Source organism: Taudactylus pleione, unplaced genomic scaffold (assembly GCF_031769625.1).
Source record: "Taudactylus pleione unplaced genomic scaffold, aTauple2 ptg001489l, whole genome shotgun sequence".
Taxonomy (NCBI): domain Eukaryota; kingdom Metazoa; phylum Chordata; class Amphibia; order Anura; family Myobatrachidae; genus Taudactylus; species Taudactylus pleione.
In genome coordinates this window covers 325,184-345,848 of record NW_028285887.1, presented here as the reverse complement: position 1 = coordinate 345,848, position 20,665 = coordinate 325,184, and the positions used below count along the sequence as shown (strand labels likewise).

At 48.3% G+C, this 20,665-nt stretch overlaps 1 protein-coding gene across 1 annotated transcript in view; it reads right to left on the bottom strand.

Annotated features, from left to right (window-relative positions):
* The window catches only part of LOC148442501 (sodium/glucose cotransporter 2-like), a 104,460-nt gene that overhangs the window by 76,171 nt on the left and 7,624 nt on the right, over nucleotides 1–20,665 (bottom strand). The window contains exons 3-4 of the mRNA XM_088463883.1: nucleotides 16,275–16,334; nucleotides 12,550–12,654 (exon numbers count right to left, since the gene is read on the bottom strand). Of these exons, the coding sequence (XP_088320009.1) occupies nucleotides 12,550–12,654; nucleotides 16,275–16,334 (165 nt within the window). The remainder of the gene's footprint in view (nucleotides 1–12,549; nucleotides 12,655–16,274; nucleotides 16,335–20,665) is intronic.

Sequence of the window (20,665 nt, the reverse complement as noted above, 5' to 3'; positions counted from 1 at the left end):
CTATCATTGTGTGAGTGAGAGGACGAGGCGGCTATCGGGTGTGAGTGAGACTATGAGGCGGCTATCATTGTGTGAGTGAGAGGACGAGGTGACTATAGGGGTGTGAGTGAGAACATGAGGTGGCTATCATTGTGTGAGTGAGAGGACAAGGTGACTATAGAGGTGTGAGAGAGCATGAGGTGGCTATCATTGTGTGAGTGAGAGGACAAGGTGACTATATGGGTGTGAGAGAGCATGAGGCGGCTATCATTGTGTGAGTGTGAGAGGATGAGGTAACTATAGGGGTGTGAGTGAGAGCATGAGGCGGCTATCATTGTGTGAGTGAAAGGACGTGACTATAGGGGTGTGAGTGAGAACATGAGGCGGCTATCATTGTGTGAGTGAGAGGACGAGGTGACTATAGGGATGTGAGTGGGAGCATGAGGCGGCTATCATTGTGTGAGTGAGAGGACAAGGTGACAATAGAGGTGTGAGAGAGCATGAGGTGGCTATCATTGTGTGAGTGAGAGGACAAGGTGACTATATGGGTGTGAGTGAGAGCATGAGGCGGCTATCATTGTGTGAGTGTGAGAGGATGAGGTAACTATAGGGGTGTGAGTGAGAGCATGAGGCTGCTATCATTGTGTGAGTGAAAGGACGTGGTGACTATAGGGGTGTGAGTGAGAGCATGAGGCGGCTATCATTGTGTGAGTGAGAACATGAGGCGGCTATCGGGTGTGAGTGAGACCATGAGGCGGCTATCATTGTGTGAGTGAGAACATGAGGCGGCTATCGGGTGTGAGTGAGAACATGAGGCGGCTATCGGGGTCTGAGTGAGAGGACGAGGTGACTATAGAGGTGTGAGTGAGAGCATGAGGCGGCTATCATTGTGTGAGTGAGAGGACGAGGTGACTATAGGGGTGTGAGTGAGAACATGAGGTGGCTATCATTGTGTGAGTGAGAGGACAAGGTGACTATAGAGGTGTGAGAGAGCATGAGGTGGCTATCATTGTGTGAGTGAGAGGACAAGGTGACTATATGGGTGTGAGAGAGCATGAGGCGGCTATCATTGTGTGAGTGTGAGAGGATGAGGTAACTATAGGGGTGTGAGTGAGAGCATGAGGCGGCTATCATTGTGTGAGTGAAAGGACGTGACTATAGGGGTGTGAGTGAGAACATGAGGCGGCTATCATTGTGTGAGTGAGAGGACGAGGTGACTATAGGGGTGTGAGTGGGAGCATGAGGCGGCTATCATTGTGTGAGTGAGAGGACAAGGTGACAATAGAGGTGTGAGAGAGCATGAGGTGGCTATCATTGTGTGAGTGAGAGGACAAGGTGACTATATGGGTGTGAGTGAGAGCATGAGGCGGCTATCATTGTGTGAGTGTGAGAGGATGAGGTAACTATAGGGGTGTGAGTGAGAGCATGAGGCTGCTATCATTGTGTGAGTGAAAGGACGTGGTGACTAGGGGTGTGAGTGAGAGCATGAGGCGGCTATCATTGTGTGAGTGAGAACATGAGGCGGCTATCGGGTGTGAGTGAGACCATGAGGCGGCTATCATTGTGTGAGTGAGAACATGAGGCGGCTATCGGGTGTGAGTGAGAACATGAGGCGGCTATCGGGGTCTGAGTGAGAGGACGAGGTGACTATAGAGGTGTGAGTGAGAGCATGAGGCGGCTATCATTGTGTGAGTGAGAGGACGAGGTGACTATAGGGGTGTGAGTGAGAACATGAGGCGGCTATCATTGTGTGAGTGAAAGGACAAGGTGACTATAGGGGTGTGAGTGAGAACATGAGGCGGCTATCATTGTGTGAGTGAGAGGACGTGGTGACTATAGGGGTGTGAGTGAGCTCATGAGGCGGCTATCGGGGTGTGAGTGAGATGACGAGGCAGCTATCGGGGTGTGAGTGAGAACATGAGGCAGCTATCGGGGTGTGAGTGAGAGGACGAGGTGACTATAGGGGTGTGAGTGAGAACATGAGGCGGCTATCATTGTGTGAGTGAGAGGACGAGGTGACTATAGGGGTGTGAGTGAGAACATGAGGCGGCTATCATTGTGTGAGTGAGAGGACGAGGTGACTAGGGGTGTGAGTGGGAGCATGAGGCGGCTATCATTGTGTGAGTGAGAGGTCGAGGTGACTATAGGGGTGTGAGTGAGAACATGAGGCGGCTATCATTGTGTGTGAGTGAGAGGATGAGGTGACTATAGGGGTGTGAGTGAGAACATGAGGCGGCTATCATTGTGTGAGTGAGAGGACAAGGTGACTATAGGGGTGTGAGTGAGAAAATGAGGCGGCTATCATTGTGTGAGTGAGAGGACGAGGTGACTATAGGGGTGTGAGAGAGCATGAGGCGGCTATCGTGTGAGTGAGAGGACAAGGTGACTATAGGGGTGTGAGTGAGAACATGAGGCTGCTATCATTGTGTGAGTGAGAGGACGAGGTGACTATAGGGGTGTGAGTAAGACCATGAGGCGGCTATCATTGTGTGAGTGAGAGGACGAGGTGACTATAGAGGTGTGTGTGAGAGCATGAGGCAGCTATCATTGTGTGAGTGAGAGGACGAGGTGGCTATCGGCGTGTGAGTGAGATGACGAGGTGGCTATCAGGGTGTGAGTGAGAACATGAGGCAGCTATCTGGGTGTGAGTGAGAACATGAGGCGGCTATCATTGTGTGAGTGTGAACTTGAGGCGGCTATCGGGGTGTGAGTGAGAACATGAGGCGGCTATCATTGTGTGATTGAGAGGACGAGGTGACTATAGGGGTGTGAGTGAGCTCATGAGGCGGCTATCATTGTGTGAGTGAGAACATGAGGCGGCTATCGGGTGTGAGTGAGAGCATGAGGCGGCTACCATTGTGTGAGTGAGAGGACGAGGTGACTATAGGGGTGTGAGTGAGAACATGAGGCGGCTACCATTGTGTGAGTGAGAGGACGAGGTGACTATAGGGGTGTGAGTGAGAACATGAGGCGGCTATCATTGTGTGAGTGAGAGGACAAGGTGACTATATGGGTGTGAGTGAGAACATGAGGTGGCTATCATTGTGTGAGTGAGAGGACGAGGTGACTATTTGGGTGTGAGAGAGCATGAGGTGGCTATCATTGTGTGAGTGAGAGGAAAAGGTGACTATAGGGGTGTGAGTGAGAACATGAGGCGGCTATCATTGTGTGAGTGAGAGGACGAGGTGACTATAGGGGTGTGAGTGAGAACATGAAGCGGCTATCATTGTGTGAGTGAGAGGACGAGGTGACTATAGGGGTGTGAGTGAGAACATGAGGCGGCTATCATTGTGTGAGTGAGAGGACGATGTGACTATAGGGGTGTGAGTGAGAACATGACGCGGCTATCATTGTGTGAGTGAGAGGACGAGGTGACTATAGGGGTGTGAGAGAGCATGAGGCGGCTATCATTGTGTGAGTGAGAGGACAAGGTGACTATAGGGGTGTGAGTGAGAACATGAGGCGGCTATCATTGTGTGAGTGAGAGGACGAGGTGACTATAGGGGTGTGAGTAAGACCATGAGGCAGCTATCATTGTGTGAGTGAGAGGACGAGGTGACTATAGAGGTGTGTGTGAGAGCATGAGGCGGCAATCATTGTGTGAGTGAGAGGACGAGGTGATTATAGGGGTGTGAGTGAGAGCATGAGGCGGCTATCATTGTGTGAGTGAGAGGACGAGGTGGCTATCGGCGTGTGAGTGAGATGACGAGGCGGCTATCGGGGTGTGAGTGAGAACATGAGGCAGCTATCTGGGTGTGAGTGAGAACATGAGGCGGCTATCATTGTGTGAGTGAGAACTTGAGGCGGCTATCGGGGTGTGAGTGAGAACATGAGGCGGCTATCATTGTGTGAGTGAGAGGGCGAGGTGACTATAGGGGTGTGAGTGAGCTCATGAGGCGGCTATCATTGTGTGAGTGAGAACATGAGGCGGCTATCGGGTGTGAGTGAGAGCATGAGGCGGCTATCATTGTGTGAGTGAGAGGACGAGGTGACTATAGGGGTGTGAGTGAGAGCATGAGGCGGTTATCATTGTGTGAGTGAGAGGACGAGGTGACTATAGGGTGTGAGAGAGAGCATGTGGCTGCTATCATTGTGTGAGTGAGAGGACGAGGTGACTATAGGGGTGTGAGTGAGAACATGAGGCGGCTATCATTGTGTGAGTGAGAGGACAAGGTGACTATATGGGTGTGAGTGAGAACATGAGGCGGCTATCATTGTGTGAGTGAGAGGACGAGGTGACTATAGGGGTGTGAGTGAGAACATGAGGTGGCTATCATTGTGTGAGTGAGAGGACGAGGTGACTATTTGGGTGTGAGAGAGCATGAGGTGGCTATCATTGTGTGAGTGAGAGGACAAGGTGACTATAGGGGTGTGAGTGAGAACATGAGGCGGCTATCATTGTGTGAGTGAGAGGACGAGGTGACTATAGGGGTGTGAGTGAGAACATGAGGCGGCTATCATTGTGTGAGTGAGAGGACGAGGTGACTATAGGGGTGTGAGTGAGAACATGAGGCAGCTATCATTGTGTGAGTGAGAGGACGAGGTGACTATAGGGGTGTGAGTGAGAACATGAGGCGGCTATCATTGTGTGAGTGAGAGGACGAGGTGACTATAGGGGTGGGAGTATGAGGCGGCTATCATTGTGTGAGTGAGAGGACGAGGTGACTATAGGGGTGTGAGTGAGAACATGAGGCGGCTATCATTGTGTGTGAGTGAGAGGACGAGGTGACTATAGGGGTGTGAGTGAGAACATGAGGCGGCTATCATTGTGTGAGTGAGAGGACGAGGTGACTATAGGGGTGTGAGTGAGAACATGAGGCGGCTATCATTGTGTGAGTGAAGGGACGAGGTGACTATAGGGGTGTGAGAGAGCATGATGCGGCTATCATTGTGTGAGTGAGAGGACAAGGTGACTATAGGGGTGTGAGTGAGAACATGAGGCGGCTATCATTGTGTGAGTGAGAGGACGAGGTGACTATAGGGGTGTGAGTAAGACCATGAGGCGGCTATCATTGTGTGAGTAGAGGACGAGGTGACTAGAGGTGTGAGTGAGAGCATGAGGCGGCTATCATTGTGTGAGTGAGAGGACGAGGTGACTATAGGGGTGTGAGTGAGAGCATGAGGCGGCTATCATTGTGTGAGTGAGAGGACGAGGTGACTATAGGGGTGTGAGTGAGAGGACGAGGTGACTATAGGGGTGTGAGTGAGAACATGAGGCGGCTATCATTGTGTGAGTGAGAGGACAAGGTGACTATATGGGTGTGAGTGAGAACATGAGGCGGTTATCATTGTGTGAGTGAGAGGACGAGGTGACTATAGGGGTGTGAGAGAGAGCATGAGGCAGCTATCATTGTGTGAGTGAGAGGACGAGGTGACTATAGGGGTGTGAGTGAGAACATGAGGCGGCTATCATTGTGTGAATGAGAGGACGAGGTGACTATAGGGGTGTGAGTGAGAACATGAGGTGGCTATCATTGTGTGAGTGAGAGGATGAGGTGACTATTTGGGTGTGAGAGAGCATGAGGTGGCTATCATTGTGTGAGTGAGAGGACAAGGTGACTATAGGGGTGTGAGTGAGAACATGAGGCGGCTATCATTGTGTGAGTGAGAGGACGAGGTGACTATAGGGGTGTGAGTGAGAACATGAGGCGGCTATCATTGTGTGAGTGAGAGGACGAGGTGAATATAGGGGTGTGAGAGAGCATGAGGCGGCTATCATTGTGTGAGTGCGAGGACGAGGTGACTATAGGGGTGTGAGTAAGACCATGAGGCGGCAATCATTGTGTGAGTGAGAGGACGAGGTGACTATAGAGGTGTGAGTGAGAGCATGAGGCGGCTATCATTGTGTGAGTGAGAGGACGAGGTGACTATAGGGGTGTGAGTGAGAGCATGAGGCGGCTATCATTGTGTGAGTGAGAGGACGAGGTGACTATAGGGGTGTGAGTGAGAGCATGAGGCGGCTATCATTGTGTGAGTGAGAGGACGAGGTGACTATAGGGGTGTGAGTGAGAACATGAGGCGGCTATCATTGTGTGAGTGAGAGGACAAGGTGACTATAGGGGTGTGAGTGAGAACACGAGGCGGCTATCATTGTGTGAGTGAGAGGACGAGGTGACTATAGGGGTGTGAGTGAGAGGATGAGGTGACTATAGGGGTGTGAGTAAGAGGATGAGGTGACAATAGGGGTGTGAGTGAGAGCATGAGGCGGCTATCATTGTGTGAGTGAGAGGACGAGGTGACTATAGGGGTGTGATAGAGCATGATGCGGCTATTATTGTGTGAGTGAGAGGACGAGGTGACTATAGGGGTGTGAGTGAGAACATGAGGCGGCTATCATTGTGTGAGTGAGAGGACAAGGTGACTATAGGGGTGTGAGTGAGAACATGTGGCGGCTATCATTGTGTGAGTGAGAGGACAAGGTGACTATAGGGGTGTGAGTAAGAGCATGAGGCGGTTATCATTGTGTGAGTGAGAGGACGAGTTGACTATAGGGGTGTGAGAGAGAGCATGAGGCGGCTATCATTGTGTGAGTGAGAGGACGAGGTGACTATAGGGGTGTGAGTGAGAACATGAGGCGGCTATCATTGTGTGAGTGAGAGGACAAGGTGACTATAGGGGTGTGAGTGAGCTCATGAGGCGGCTATCATTGTGTGAGTGAGAGGACGAGGTGACTATAGAGGTGTGGGTGAGAACATGAGGCGGCTATCATTGTGTGAGTGAGAGGACGAGGTGACTATCGGGGTGTGAGTGAGAACATGAGGCGGCTATCATTGTGTGAGTGAGAGGATGAGGTGTCTATAGGGGTGTGAGTAAGAGCATGAGGCGGCTATCATTGTGTGAGTGAGAACATGAGGCGGCTATCGGGTGTGAGTGAGACTTTGAGGCGGCTATCATTGTGTGAGTGAGAGGACGAGGTGACTATAGGGGTGTGAGAGAGCATGAGGCGGCAATCATTGTGTGAGTGAGAGGACGAGGTGACTATAGGGGTGTGAGTGAGAACATGAGGTGGCTATCATTGTGTGAGTGAGAGGACAAGGTGACTATAGAGGTGTGAGAGAGCATGAGGTGGCTATCATTGTGTGAGTGAGTGGACAAGGTGACTATATGGGTGTGAGTGAGAGCATGAGGCGGCTATCATTGTGTGAGTGTGAGGATGAGGTGACTATAGGGGTGTGAGTGAGAGCATGAGGCGGCTATCATTGTGTGAGTGAGAGGACGTGGTGACTATAGGGGTGTGAGCGAGAGCATGAGGCGGCTATCATTGTGTGAGTGAGAACATGAGGCGGCTATCATTGTGTGAGTGAGAGGACGAGGTGACTATAGGGGTGTGAGTGAGAGCATGAGGCGGCTATCATTGTGTGAGTGAGAGGACGAGGTGACTATAGGGGTGTGAGTGAGAGCATGAGGCGTCTATCGGGGTGTGAATGAGAGCACGAGGCGGCTATCGGGGTGTGAGTGAGAGGACGAGGTGACTATAGGGGTGTGAGTGAGAACACGAGGCTGCTTTCATTGTGTGAGTGAGAGGATGAGGTGACTATAGGGGTGTGAGTGAGAGCATGAAGCGGCTATCCTTGTGTGAGTGAGAGGACGAGGTGACTATAGGGGTGTGAGTGAGAGCACGAGGTGGCTATCATTGTGTGAGTGAGAGGACGAGGTGACTATAGGGGTGTGAGTGAGAGCATGAGGCGTCTATCGGGGTGTGAATGAGAGCACGAGGCGGCTATCGGGGTGTGAGTGAGAGGACGAGGTGACTATAGGGGTGTGAGTGAGAACACGAGGCTGCTTTCATTGTGTGAGTGAGAGGATGAGGTGACTATAGGGGTGTGAGTGAGAGCATGAAGCGGCTATCCTTGTGTGAGTGAGAGGACGAGGTGACTATAGGGGTGTGAGTGAGAGCACGAGGTGGCTACCTGTGTGTGAGTGAGAGCACGAGGCGGCTATCTGCGTGTGAGTGAGAGCACGAGGCGGCTATCGGCGTGTGAGTGAGAGGACGAGGCGGCTATCGGCGTGTGAGTGAGAGGACGAGGCGGCTATCGGCGTGTGAGTGAGAGGACGCTGAGCAGCAGTATTGGTGAGGCCATCTGAATTGGTCCCTGATATACAATACTGTGCAAAAGTTTTAGGCAGGTGAGGAAAAGATGCTGCAAAGTGAGAATACTTTCATACATAGAAGTGTTAATAGTTTATTTTTATCAGTTCGCAAAATGCAACCTAAATGAACAGAAGAGAAATATTTGGTGTGACCACCCTTCAATTTTTCTGGGTACACTTGCACGAAGTCAGGGATTTTGTAGGATTATAGGGCCTGATTCTGACCCGCTCGCAAGTGGGTCGATGGTGCCCAAGTGCGCATGCGCGAGACCCGAACAACGACGGCCAAGCCGTCGTTAAGAGTCTCGCACCAAAGGGGGTGTGCTGTCGATAGTGATTGACAGCACGCCCCCTTTGGTGGGCGTGCCGGGGGCGTGGCTGCCCAGACGGAGGAGTTCCCATGGGAACGCCTACCGTCTGGGTCCGGCCCCACTGACATCACTTGACCATCGCTGCCATCATTTTGGCCGCTCGCTATAGCTGTGGGTGGTCATCCACAGCTATGCGAGCGGCCAGGAGGCCGCTCCAAAAAGGAGCAGGGACCACCCAGATTCAGAGCGAGCACTCTGTCAGAGCGCCCGACTCTGAATCAGGGCCATAGTCAGGTGTATGATTAACCAATCATACAGATCAGATGATAATGATCATCATTTTCATAAATAGGTTGAAACATAGGGCCTGATTCTTTACGGATTGCAACTGCAATTGCAGTAGCGATTATGCATGCAGTCTCGCTGCGATAGTATGCTAATCCACTGGAATCGCTATGCTGTCGCAGCACTACATAAGGACGCCGACTTTACATTACACACATTCATAATGTTTAGCAAGTCTGCAAAACCATCGGTACCATCGCTGCCTCACACACACTTACACAGGCTCTGACCTTACTCAGGAATTACTAACCTCATCACACGCAGTGATTACACAATACTGAGAGACCATCAGTAACATGGAGTACCATCACATCCTCACACACACATACACAGCTCTGACCATACTCAGGAATTACTAACCTCATCACACACAGTGATTACACAATACTGAGAGACCATCAGTAACATGGAGTACCATCACAGCCTCACACACACTTACACAGGCTCTGACCTTACTCAGGAATTATTAACCTCATCACACACAGTGATTACACAAGACTGAGATACCATCAGTAACATGGGGTACCATCACAGGCTCACACACACTTACACAGGCTCTGTCCTTACTCAGGAATTACTAACCTCATCACACGCAGTGATTATACAAGACTGAGATACCATCAGTAACATGGAGTACCATCACAGCCTCACACACACTTACACAGGCTCTGACCTTACTCAGGAATTACTAACCTCATCACACGCAGTGATTACACAAGACTGAGAGACCATCAGCAACATGGGGTACCATCGCTGCCTCACACTCACTTACACAGTCTTACACTCTGACCTTACTCAGGAATTACTAACCTCATCACACGCAGTGATTACACAAGACTGAGAAACCATCAGTAACATGGAGTACCATCACAGCCTCACACACACTTACACAGTCTTACACTCTGACCTTACTAAGGAATTACTAACCTCATCACACACAGTGACTACACAAGACTGAGATACCATGAGTAACATGGAGTACCATCACAGCCTGACACACTGACTTTCACAGGCTCTGACCTTACTCAGGAATTACTAACCTCATCACACGCAGTGACTACACAAGACTGAGATACCATCAGTAACATGGAGTACCATCACAGCCTCACACACACTTACACAGGCTCTGACCTTACTCAGGAATTACTAACCTCATCACACGCAGTGATTATACAAGACTGAGATACCATCAGTAACATGGAGTACCATCACAGCCTCACACACACTTACACAGGCTCTGACCTTACTCAGGAATTACTAACCTCATCACACACAGTGATTACACAAGACTGAGAGACCATCAGCAACATGGGGTACCATCGCTGCCTCACACACACTTACACAGTCTTACACTCTGACCTTACTCAGGAATTACAAACCTCATCACACGCAGTGATTATACAAGACTGAGATACCATCAGTAACATGGAGTACCATCACAGCCTGACACACTGACTTTCACAGGCTCTGACCTTACTCAGGAATTACTAACCTCATCACACGCAGTGACTACACAAGACTGAGATACCATCAGTAACATGGAGTACCATCACAGCCTCACACACACTTACACAGGCTCTGACCTTACTCAGGAATTACTAACCTCATCACACGCAGTGATTATACAAGACTGAGATACCATCAGTAACATGGAGTACCATCACAGCCTCACACACACTTACACAGTCTTACACTCTGACCTTACTCAGGAATTACTAACCTCATCACACGCAGTGATTACACAAGACTGAGACACCATCAGTGACATGGAGTACCATCACAGCCTCACACACACTTACACAGGCTCTGACCTTACTCAGGAATTACTATCCTCATCACACGCAGTGACTACACAAGACTGAGATACCATCAGTAACATGGAGTACCATCACAGCCTCACACACACTTACACAGGCTCTGACCTTACTCAGGAATTACTAACCTCATCACACGCAGTGATTACACAAGACTGAGATACCATCAGTAACATGGAGTACCATCACAGCCTCACACACACTTACACAGGCTCTGACCTTACTCAGGAATTACTAACCTCCACATACAAGACAGAGAGACCATCAGCAACATGGGGTATCATCGCTGCCTCACACACACTTACACAGTCTTACACTCTGACCTTACTCAGGAATTACTAACCTCATCACACGCAGTGATTACACAAGACTGAGAAACCATCAGTAACATGGAGTACCATCACAGCCTCACACACACTTACACAGGCTCTGACCTTACTCAGGAATTACTAACCTCATCACACACAGTGACTACACAAGCTGCATATGGCATCACAGTGGATAATATATACATGCCCATGTGACGGCATTCAAATGCACTGGCACGGCTGCGTTTCGCCAACTACCCTCCGTCACCTCCCACAAACGGCACTTCCTGTCATTCACTCTGCGTAGTTACTGTGATCGTAGTCCTGATCACAGTGGCTGGTTCGTGCATGCGCACTGAGATGCATGCGCACAACGCAACAATCTAACCAATTGCGTGCGTAATTGCAGTTGTGATCGGTAATGAATGAGACCCACAGTGATTAACGGAAACAGAAACGGCTGTGTAGGAGGCTTAAAACTGGGTGAGGAACAGCCAAACTCTGCTACAAAGGTGAGGTTGTGGAAGACAGTTTCATGTCACAGGTCATACACCATGGCAAGACTGAGCACAACAACAAGACACAAGGTAGTTATACAGCATCCGTAAGGTCTCAAGATGTGATGTTCTAGCTCTTTTGAAGACGCACAAAGAAACGGGCAATGTTGAGGACCATTGGTGCAGTGGTCGGCCAAGGAAACGAGTCTGTCTGTCATTACATGAAGAGAGAAGGATATGAGCAAGCCTACATCCACAGAAGATCTGTGCTTAGTTCTCCAAGATGTTTGGAACAATCTCCCTGCCGAGTTGTTGTGCTATGGAGAGGAGAAAGGTTCCGAGATCCGCTCATTGCCTTGTAATGATCTCTCAATAGATCCTGCCACATGCGGCATGGGATCTCCCTGGTGTATATATGCATATATGGAATCGGTATGATTGGCGGCCCAAATCCTGACAGCAGAAGCCTGGCAGGGGTGAAGATCCCGACTGCTAATTTAGGTAAGTACCGCTAACCAATTCCCTACCCTAACCCTCCTTTAGGGGTGCCTAACCCTAACCGCCCCCTCTAAGTGCCTAAACCTAACCCCCCCTTCCCCGCAGCCTAAACCTAAGTCTATACTATGCTGGGTATCGTCCATTAGTCACACCTCCATGTATATATACTATTAGCACAGTGTGCACATGTAGTGTCTGTCTCATGGTGCAGCATATGTATAGTGGCAACATTTGTTCTTCTATACCAGAGGTTCCCAAACGCGGTCCTCAAGGCTCCCCAACAGCTCAGGTATTAGAGATATCCATGGTTGAGCACAGGTGGTTAAATCAAATTGTCTGAGGCACAAATTAAGTCTCCTGTGCTCAACCATGGATATCTCTAATACCTGAACTGTTGGCGAGCCTTGAGGACCGCGTTTCTGTTCTATACTGTAGACCAGGGGTATTTAACATGTGGCCCTCCAGCTGCTGTGGAACTGCACATCCCAGCATGACTTGCAACAGTTTTGCTATAAGGGCATGGTAAAACTGTGACAGGAAATGCTGGGAAGTGTAGTCCTACAGCAGCGGGAGGCCCACATGCTGGATACCACTGCTGTAGGCTGCTTTACTACAGATGTTGCAAGCAACTAGCAACATCATTTCTGAGAAAAGAGCAATCAAGGAAATACAGCACATTATATACATGTACCTGCAGCATACTTACAGATATCTTAGTAAATATATACATGGCTAATGAGAGCACTGTCAGATAGAGCTGGATTCTTTGCCCTCCAAAACGCTTCTTCAAGTACTCTGGCATAGTCACCACCTGTGGGGAGAAGCAGAAACCTTCTTAGTATCTGTGTCCCCTTCAGGCTGCTGCTGAGAATGAGCCTCCTATTATACCTTTATGCTGATACTGGACAACCTGCTGACCCCTTCCTGTGTCCTGCAATAGCAGCATACTCCCCCCTCTCTTGTACATGGCAACAGGAGAATTTTCCTCCCTCTATGCCACTTATGGAGGGACACCTATCTGCGCTCTCTACTACTGCTGTAGAACCTCCATCCACTCATCAATAACCTTCATCTCTTTGTGTTACTCTTGAAGATTCTCCCTCTATCTGTGCCACTCCTGCAGAACTTCTCTCAATCTGTGCCACTTTTAGAGAACCATCCTAAATCTGTGCCACTCTTTGAGATCCATTCATAATCTGAGCTACTCCTGGAGAACCTCCGCTCTCCCTCTCTGTGACACTCATGGAGAACCATCCTCAATCTGTGCTACTCGGGCAGAACCTTCGTCAATCTGTGTCACTCCTGGAGAACCTTCCTTAATCTGTGTCACTCCTGGAGAACCATCCTCAATCTGTGCCACTTGTGGAGAACCATCCTCAATCTGTGCCAATTCTGGAGAACCATCCTCAATCTGTGCCATTCCTGGAGATGATCTCCTCTCTTTTTCTGTGCCAATCCTGGGAAACCTACCCAAACCTGTGCTGCTACTGGAGAACCATCATGTATCTCAATTTGTGCTTCTCCTGGAAACCTTCCTAGAACTGTGTCATGCCTGAATTATTTCCCCCTGTTCCTCACTTTGCCACTCCTTCCTTCCTCAGTCTGTACCACTCCTGGAGAACAATCCGCAATCTGCCACTCCTGGAAAGTCTTTCACAATCTGTGCCACACCTAGAGAACCATTCTCAATCTGTGCCGCTCCTGGGGGACCTTCCTCAATCTGTACCACTCCTGTAAGAACTTTCCTTAATATGTGCCACGTCAAAAGATCCGCACCTCTCCCTCTGTGCCACTCCTAGGGAACCTTTCTCAATTTGAGCCACTCCTGGAGAACAATCCTAAATCTGCACAATTTTTAGATAACCATACTCAATTACTGTTACTCTTGGAGAACCATCCTCAATATGTACCATTCCTGGAGCATCATCCTCAATCTGTGCCATTTCTGTACTTTCTCCTTCCTCTCTCTCTCTGTGACACTCCAGGCAAACTTTCCATAATCTATGCCACTCCTTCAGAACTTTCCTCATTCTATCTCTCCTGGAGAACCTTCCTCAATTTGTGACACTCCTAGGGATCATCTCCTCTCCTGCTCTCTGTATCATTCCTGGAGATTCTCACCTTCTCCCTCTTTTCTTTCCTACTGGAGATCCTCACCTTCTCCCACTGTGTCCCCCTCATGGAGAATCTTCCTCAATCTGTGCCACTCCTGTAGAACCTTCCTTAATCTGTGCCACTGCTGGAGAATTTTCCTTAATCTGTGCTATTCCCTCTCCCTTTCTGTGCCACTCATGAAGATCCTCTCTTCTCCCTCTCGGTACCACTTCTGCCAAATTTTCCTTAATCTGTGATTGAGGAAGGTTCCTTCAAGAACTTCCACAATCTGTTACTTCTTCAGAACTTTCCTCAATCTGTGCCACTCCTGGAGAACCTTCCTAAATATGTGTCCCTCCTGGAGAACCTCCTTCAATCCTCCCCTAGAGAACCTCCTTCAATCTGTTCTATTTCTAGTGAACCTTCTTTAATCTGTGCCACTCTTGAAGATCCTCTTCTCTCCCTCTCTGTGCCACTCATGGAGATCCATTTTCTCTCTGTTTCTCCTGAAGAACTTTCCTCAATCTGTGCCACGGTTGGAAAACCTTCCTCAATCTGTGCCGCTACAGAACTTCCTCCTGCTCTACCCCTCTGTGCCACTCCTGCAGAACCTTTCTCAATCTGTGTCACTGCTGGAGAACAATCCTGAAACAGTGCTGCTCCTAGAAATCCTCTCCTTTTCATGCTCTGTGTGTCACTTCTTGAGAGTTTCACCCTCTCTATCTTTTCAACCATCCTGGAGAACTTTCCTCAATCTGCTCCTCCTGAAGATCCTCTTGACTCTCTGTGCCACACCTGGAGAACTTTGCTTATTGTGTGCCACTCCTGGAGAAGCTTCCTCAATTTGTGCTACTCCTAAAGATTCTCCTTTTCTCTGTGGGCCCGATTCAGAGACGCAATATTCACATAGTTGATCGATTTTTTATTTTTTTTTGCTAGTGCACATTTTTGAAAATCCCTGAAAACTCCTATGGCGCATGCGTTACACAGAGCGCATGCGCAGAGGTGCTGTTGCGATAGAAACGTACTGTATTGAAAACTGCTGGGCATTCCCGGGCTGTGTCTGGGAGGTGGCTCAGTGGATGCATGGAGATGGTCCATCTTAATGACATTATGGGAGTATACTGGGCATGTCCGTAAAAGTGGCTGCATACAGAAATGACCAACTGCTGAAATAGGAGGCAAAACTGCACCTGTCTTAGGGTTGGTGCAAGTTTAGATGGTGAACTAAAGACGCACCAATTAGTATTTCCGAGCTTACGGACGCTGACAGTGGGCGTCTCAGTGCTTGCACATTAGGACCCATGGATGTACACCAGGGAAGGGCTTTGTAGCTGCATTTGCATAAAGTTCCAGATGGGCGACCTCCAATAGATTTGGCCACATCTGTGTCCACTTTTGAATCAGACCCCTGTACGTTACTCCTGGAGAACCTTCCTTCCTCGCTCTGTGCTGCTTCTGGAATCCTTCCCTCTCTGCTGCTCTATGGTAATATGTCTTTGGGGCATATTTATCACAATCCACATCTCAGATGTGGCTGGGATGTGATAAATTCACCCAAAATTGCAATGTAATAATTGAACACATCACAAGGATGGATGACATATCGCATGCTGGGATAGAGCTGGCAAGAAAGCTCTGTTCCTGCAAATCCTCTCCCTGCACTACTCCAGCTAAATCTCCCTCCTCCACTGCTAAGCTTACCCTTACCTGCACCCAGGGACCGGTGATCTGGTGAGATCTTCCGTGACACCAGTCAACTGATCGCTGGTCTCCTGCTTTGTGACCCCAGTCATCTGATCTACGCAGTAAACAGACATCAGCTTGGAACAGCTCACCAGGGTCACAGATCAGGAGTCTGGAGATCAGCTAACCGGATCACGGAGGAGCTCATCGGATCACTGGTCCCTGGGTGCAGTTAAGTGTAATTTTTTTTCTATTAATTTTTTATTTTTTGTAACTGTAATCAGCCTGTGGTCTATTTGGACACACGGGTGCTGGCTCCCAGCTCTACTCTGACTGTCAGAGCAGGAGTTGATGAAATGGGAAGCCCTAATAATACCATCTCCAGGTACTGTTATGGGCTTCCCCAGTTATTTTTTAACAATTCATTTTAGTAAATCTGAGCAGATCCCATTTCCCATTACATTTATGGGACGTGATCTACTTACTAAATAAAATGCGATAATTGGGGCTTGGAGAAGAATTTTGTGAAATCTCCTTACAATGCCCTTTAGTACATTTAGGTTTTACTAAAATAATGAGAAAACCCCATTTCACAATATTTAATTAGGCCCATTGTGAGGTACATTTCTCGGTTTAAACTTTTCTTCTTACCTCGGCTGTCAGATACACAGGTACAAATATCCAACCCATGAGCAATACCACGAAGAGAGCCTGGAAGAAAGTGTAGAGACAGGGAGATGAGTCACATGTAAATGGTAAATGGCGCCAGCGTTCTGTAGTGATCATCCTGTGACTTATATAGATGCTGGGGCACTGAGACACTGGGAGATGAGTCACATGTAACGGGTAAATGGCGCCTGCATTCTGTAGTGATCATCCTGTGACTTATATAGATGCTGGGGCACTGAGACACTGGGAGATGAGTCACATGTAACGGGTAAATGGTGCCTGCGCTCTGTAGTGATCATCCTGTGACTTATATAGACACTGGGGCACTGAGACACTGGGAGATGAGTCACATGTAACGGGTAAATGGCGCCTGCGCTCTGTAGTGATCATCCTGTGACTTATATAGACACTGGGGCACTGATGCAGATTTGGCCACAAAATTAGAACAATTTAACAGTGAAAATGTTTTTGGCACAAGTACCGTATTTCTGCCCATATGCAGAGCTTGTTATGTGTGACAAGAGTAGCATACGTGTCCCCAAGCACACGTCAGACATTTATGTACCACTTGCATTAATGTTGTATATTATTTACTTTTTGTGCAACAAATGCACTCGCTGCTGGGCTCTAACTGAAACACAAAATGACCTCTGTAATGCGGCAGACACTACTCACCATCTAGCACATGCTACACCCCTCATCCAAAATAAATGATAATAATATAATTGGATTATATACAAACACAGAATAATCTTTTCCTGAGCGATAAAGAACCACTCAGTGTCAGGGGCGTGTTTTCAAAGAGCCAATGACAAGCGGCTTTGCTAGTCATCATGGTAAGTTGTTTATAGGTGAGACAATTGCAGCAAACACCCTGGATGCTTGTTTGAGTACATAGGGCCTTATTCTTACCCGCTCGAGAGCGCTGAGCGCTCGCAAGCTGGTCGATGTTGGCCAAGTGCGCATGCTGTAAGAGCAAGAAGTCCACTGGGACTTGCGGCAATGAGACCCTACCACAAGGGTCTCGTCGCAAGTCCGATGGTTGTGATGGTCTTGACCATCGCGACCATCATCCTGGCCGCTCGCACTAGCTGTGGGTGGTCACCCACAGCTTTGCGAGCGGACAGGAGGCCGTTCTAAAAAAACAATAGGCGGGCACTGATTCAGAGCGAGCGCTCTGTCAGAGCGTCCGGCTCTGAAACAGGCCCATAGTTTACTGGAGTCCTAGGGATATATTTGCTGAAGGCAAACTTTGGGGTTTTTTTGTACTTATAGGTGATTTTCTGTGTGATTTGCAAATTGGGAATTTACTAAAGGTAAACCCCGAATCCCGACCAATATCGACCAAACATCGATACTTTCACATAGTAAATGAGAGAATCCTTTAGTTGTCTAACAGACTGAAAATCGATTTAAAATCAACAGAAAAATCCCCAAATAAATAGACTATTAAAAACAGGTGATTTTAGCTTGTAAACACCATTATATTGGTAGTAACGTAATTATGATGCCTATAAAAGGTGACACAAGCATGTGGTGCACTATGGCAGCACGTTACCTCCTGACACCAGTTCCTGCTGGTGCCGGTCACAGAGTGTATCAGCGTAGCCGGTGCCGGTCACAGAGTGTATCGGCGTAGCCGGTGCCGATCACAGAGCGCATCAGTGTATGTGCTATATAAAATTACCGATAATACCCATTGATATTAATAGAATATGATCACTGCTTTAAGTTTGGAAAATGATGTGTTGACCCTTGGCCTCATTTAGAGATGGACGCTAATGCGGCTACTGTTGCGAATTTGTACACCGCAGCTGTGCAAAGATATAGAAATGTCGCAGCTGCCTGGAGATGTACTGAGACGCCCTCTGGTGGCTTCACAAATCCAAGCGTCTCTGTACAAGGTCACAGCATCCGTTACAGATCAGTCCGTTATTAGACTTATGAGTAACCATATGATCGCGCAGAATGGCTGATGGAACTGAGACACCGGAACCATTTTACAGAGTACGGGATCACAGGCCAAGACATTCCCCAAATACAGTTGCGACATGCCTGCATTTTTGTCACCACGCCCCTTTGCCACCCACAAATGGTACCTGTCTGTCAATCCCTTCGCGAAAGAAATTCTCACTGTGAGCAAGGACGCTAATGGAACGTGACACATGTGCAATGCCACTCTGATGCATCCGTAGACCACCGATAATTGCTCAACTGCATAACCATCAACAGTATTGCGTCCATCTCTGAATCGGCGCCTCCACAACAACATTGTGATTGCACCAATAAAGACTTTTCATGTTTCCTGTAGATACATTCTGGAATCCCGGCGTCTTTCCTATAGGTATTCCTAACCAGACGCATTTGGCACCTGGTTATACACAGACATGGAAATGCTAACTGGACGCATTTCACACCTGGTTATACACAGACATGGAAATGGTAATCTGGATGCATTTGGCACCTGGTTATACACAGACATGGAAATGGTAACTGGACGCATTTCACACCTGGTTATACACAGACATGGAAATGGCAATCTGGATGCATTTCACACCTGGTTATACACAGACATGGAAATGCTAATCTGGACGCATTTCACACCTGGTTATACACAGACATGGAAATGGCAATCTGGATGCATTTCACACCTGGCTATGCACAGACATGGAAATGGTAATCTGGACGCATTTGGCACCTGGTTATACACAGACATGGAAACGGTAACTTGACGCATTTCACACCTGGTTATACACAGACATGAAAATGGCAATCTGGACGCATTTCACACCTGGCTATGCACAGACATGGAAACTTTAATCTGGATGCATTTCACACCTGGTTATACACAGACATGGAAACGTAATCTGGACGCATTTGGCACCTGGTTATACACAGACATGGAAACGGTAACTGGACGCATTTCACACCTGGTTATACACAGACATGGAAATGGTGATCTGGATGCATTTCACACCTGGCTATGCACAGACATGGAAATGCTAATCTGGACGCATTTCACACCTGGTTATACACAGACATGGAAATGGCAATCTGGATGCATTTCACACCTGGCTATGCACAGACATGGAAATGGTAATCTGGACGCATTTGGCACCTGGTTATACACAGACATGGAAACGGTAACTTGACGCATTTCACACCTGGTTATACACAGACATGAAAATGGCAATCTGGACGCATTTCACACCTGGCTATGCACAGACATGGAAACTTTAATCTGGATGCATTTCACACCTGGTTATACACAGACATGGAAATGGTAACTGGATGCATTTCACACCTGGTTATACACAGACATGGAAATGGTAAACTGGACGCATTTTGCACCTGGTAATACACAGACATGGAAATGGTAACTGGACGCATTTCACACCTGGTTATACACAGACATGGAAATGGTAATCTGGGATGCATTTTGCACCTGGTTATACACAGACGTGGAAATGGTAATCTGGATGCATTTGGCACCTGGTTATACACAGACATGGAAACTGTAACTGGACGCATTTCACACCTGGTTATACACAGACATGGAAATGGTAACTGGATGCATTTCACACCTGGCTATGCACAGACATGGAAATGGTAACCGGACGCATTTCGCACCTCATTATACATAGACATGGAAATGGTAACTGGACGCATTTCGCACCTCATTATACATAGACATGGAAATGGTAACTGGACGCATTTCGCACCTGGTTATACACAGACATGGAAATGCTAATCTGGACGCATTTGGCACCTGGTTATATACGGACATGGAAACATTAATCTGCATGAGGACAAAGATAGAGGCAATCATTCTGGAACACAACTTATGAGCAGTGATGGCTGGAGAGACACATGGAGATGGGTCTGAGTGCTGGGAGCCTGTCTCACCCTGTACTCACTGTAACTCTCCTCTCAGTACACTAAGCTTCAGTGTCCATTGATTCTCCTACATGCATCACTGTGTCCTCTCTAAACAATGCAGTGCACTTCCTGGTCACATGACATCCAAAATGTCCATCAGTGCTCAAGGCACGCCCCCCATACTCAGAGGCATGCCTCTATTAGCTCTTTTTCTGTGCAGCTTACTGCCCGTGGTGTGGCCATGCCCCCAGCTCTGCAAGCAGTGTCTGACTATACAGCCAGGGCCAAAAGTTTTGAGAATGACACAAGTATTGGTTGTCACAAAGTCTGCTGCGTCAGTGTTTATGATGGCAATTTGCATATACTCCAGAATGTCATGAAGAGTGATCAGATGAATTGTAATTAATTGCAAAGTCCCTCCTTGCCATGACAATGAACTTAATCCCAAAAACAAAATTTCCACTGCATTTCAGCCCTGCCACAAAAGGACTAGC